Source organism: Dendrobium catenatum, unplaced genomic scaffold (genome assembly GCF_001605985.2).
Source record: "Dendrobium catenatum unplaced genomic scaffold, ASM160598v2 original_scaffold_236113, whole genome shotgun sequence".
NCBI classification, from domain to species: domain Eukaryota; kingdom Viridiplantae; phylum Streptophyta; class Magnoliopsida; order Asparagales; family Orchidaceae; genus Dendrobium; species Dendrobium catenatum.
The window spans coordinates 1-1,295 of record NW_021554521.1 but is presented as its reverse complement, the minus strand read 5'-3'; the positions used below and the strand labels follow the sequence as shown (position 1 = coordinate 1,295).

The 1,295-nt window shown below is 41.4% G+C and overlaps 1 protein-coding gene across 1 annotated transcript; it reads right to left on the bottom strand.

Moving 5' to 3' along the window:
* Nucleotides 1–124: 124 nt before the first annotated feature.
* LOC110100191 lies at nucleotides 125–1,258 on the bottom strand. The gene is made up of 2 exons (XM_020827612.2): nucleotides 990–1,258; nucleotides 125–896 (listed from the first exon to the last, which is right to left on the bottom strand). The coding sequence occupies exons 1-2, from the start codon at nucleotides 1,256–1,258 to the stop codon at nucleotides 125–127; spliced, it is 1,041 nt and encodes a 346-aa protein (XP_020683271.2).
* Between the last annotated feature and the right edge of the window lie 37 nt (nucleotides 1,259–1,295).

Genomic DNA, 1,295 nt, shown 5'->3' with positions numbered 1-1,295 from the left:
TCCTCAATTTCTCACCAACCTGAGGTACACTTTTAATAGCAGCCACCTCTATATCCATCAAATTTCGCAATCCATCGAATCTGTCATCCTGAATTTGAGCTTGTGCCATACTACTAGAGCCCTCCTATTTCAATCCGCCAGGATTCAATTTACTATCAACCAGCATATCACAAGGTAATTTATTGCCTGAAGGAGTAACATCCATCAGCTGATTTTCAGATGTAGAAGAATCTTTAGCCACACTCTTAGCATTTTCCTTCTCATGAAGAACATCAACCTCCTTCTGTGTTTTACTAACTTCCCTCCATACCGTTTTAGGTGCCAAAACAGCCGGCTTACTATCCCTCATGATAGTTTTAGCACCAGCTTTAATATTTGGTCTCTTCCTCCTTGTGACAATTGTCCATTCCCCATGATCAATATCAGCATAAGTAGAGCCAACAACTTCATAAATTTTCCCAAAATTCAGCCTAGAAACTGCACCCTCCAATCCCAATGAACAACTCAGGCCAACATCAGATGAATTAGCGGCCACACCCAATCCATCCGCAATAGAACAGAACTGATCCTTCACTTCCCCAGTTTTCAACTCCTGTTGTTTAGGCCGTGCCTGCACCTCCTTACATAAATCAGCCTTATGTCCCACCTTACCACAATTCAAACAAATCAGGGGGATCCCTTCATACTCAATGGGTTGGAAGAAAGCACCTTCCAAACCATTAGCCCAAATGCCTTTAGGCAGTCGCTTAGACAAATCCAATCTGATACAAATACGTGCAAAAGCACACCTGTTCCAAAGCTTCGTTTTCTCATCCATAAATAAAGGTTCACCAATGCCCATTGCCAGCCTAGCCAAATTGGATTCATCCCAGTACTCTAATGGTAAATTTGGTAACCTTATCCAAACAAGAGACGTAAAACCTTTCTAGGATTTGGACGACAATCCAATTTTCCATTGTTCTAGTCCAATAATTTGACCAGCAACATACCATGGTCCACCAATCAAAACACTATTTCTAGCTTCCATGTTAACAAACCAACATAAGAAACAATCAGCACCCATCGGCGTGATCTGAGTTAACCCCATATGTCCCCATTTTCTATTAAGCTCATTCTGCACCACCCAGAATGGGAGACGTCGGCCAAGAAGACTGCCAACCAATGTTCTATCTAACTTCTGAATATTGCTCCTGGCTTTGTTTAAGTCTAAATTAACAAATCCATCCTTCCTTAAGACATTGTCCACATTTTCAGTCATATTCAATTTAACTGCAGTAGACTTCCTCCAAGCATTC

Bases quoted from the DNA above. Each gene is read 5' to 3' on its own strand.
- LOC110100191 (XM_020827612.2), bottom strand. From the start codon at position 1,258: ATGACTGAAAATGTGGACAATGTCTTAAGGAAGGATGGATTTGTTAAT. The intron at 897-989 runs GTATGTTGCTGG...TGTTTGGATAAG, and splicing joins GTTTTGATTGGTGGACCATG to GTTACCAAATTTACCATTAG.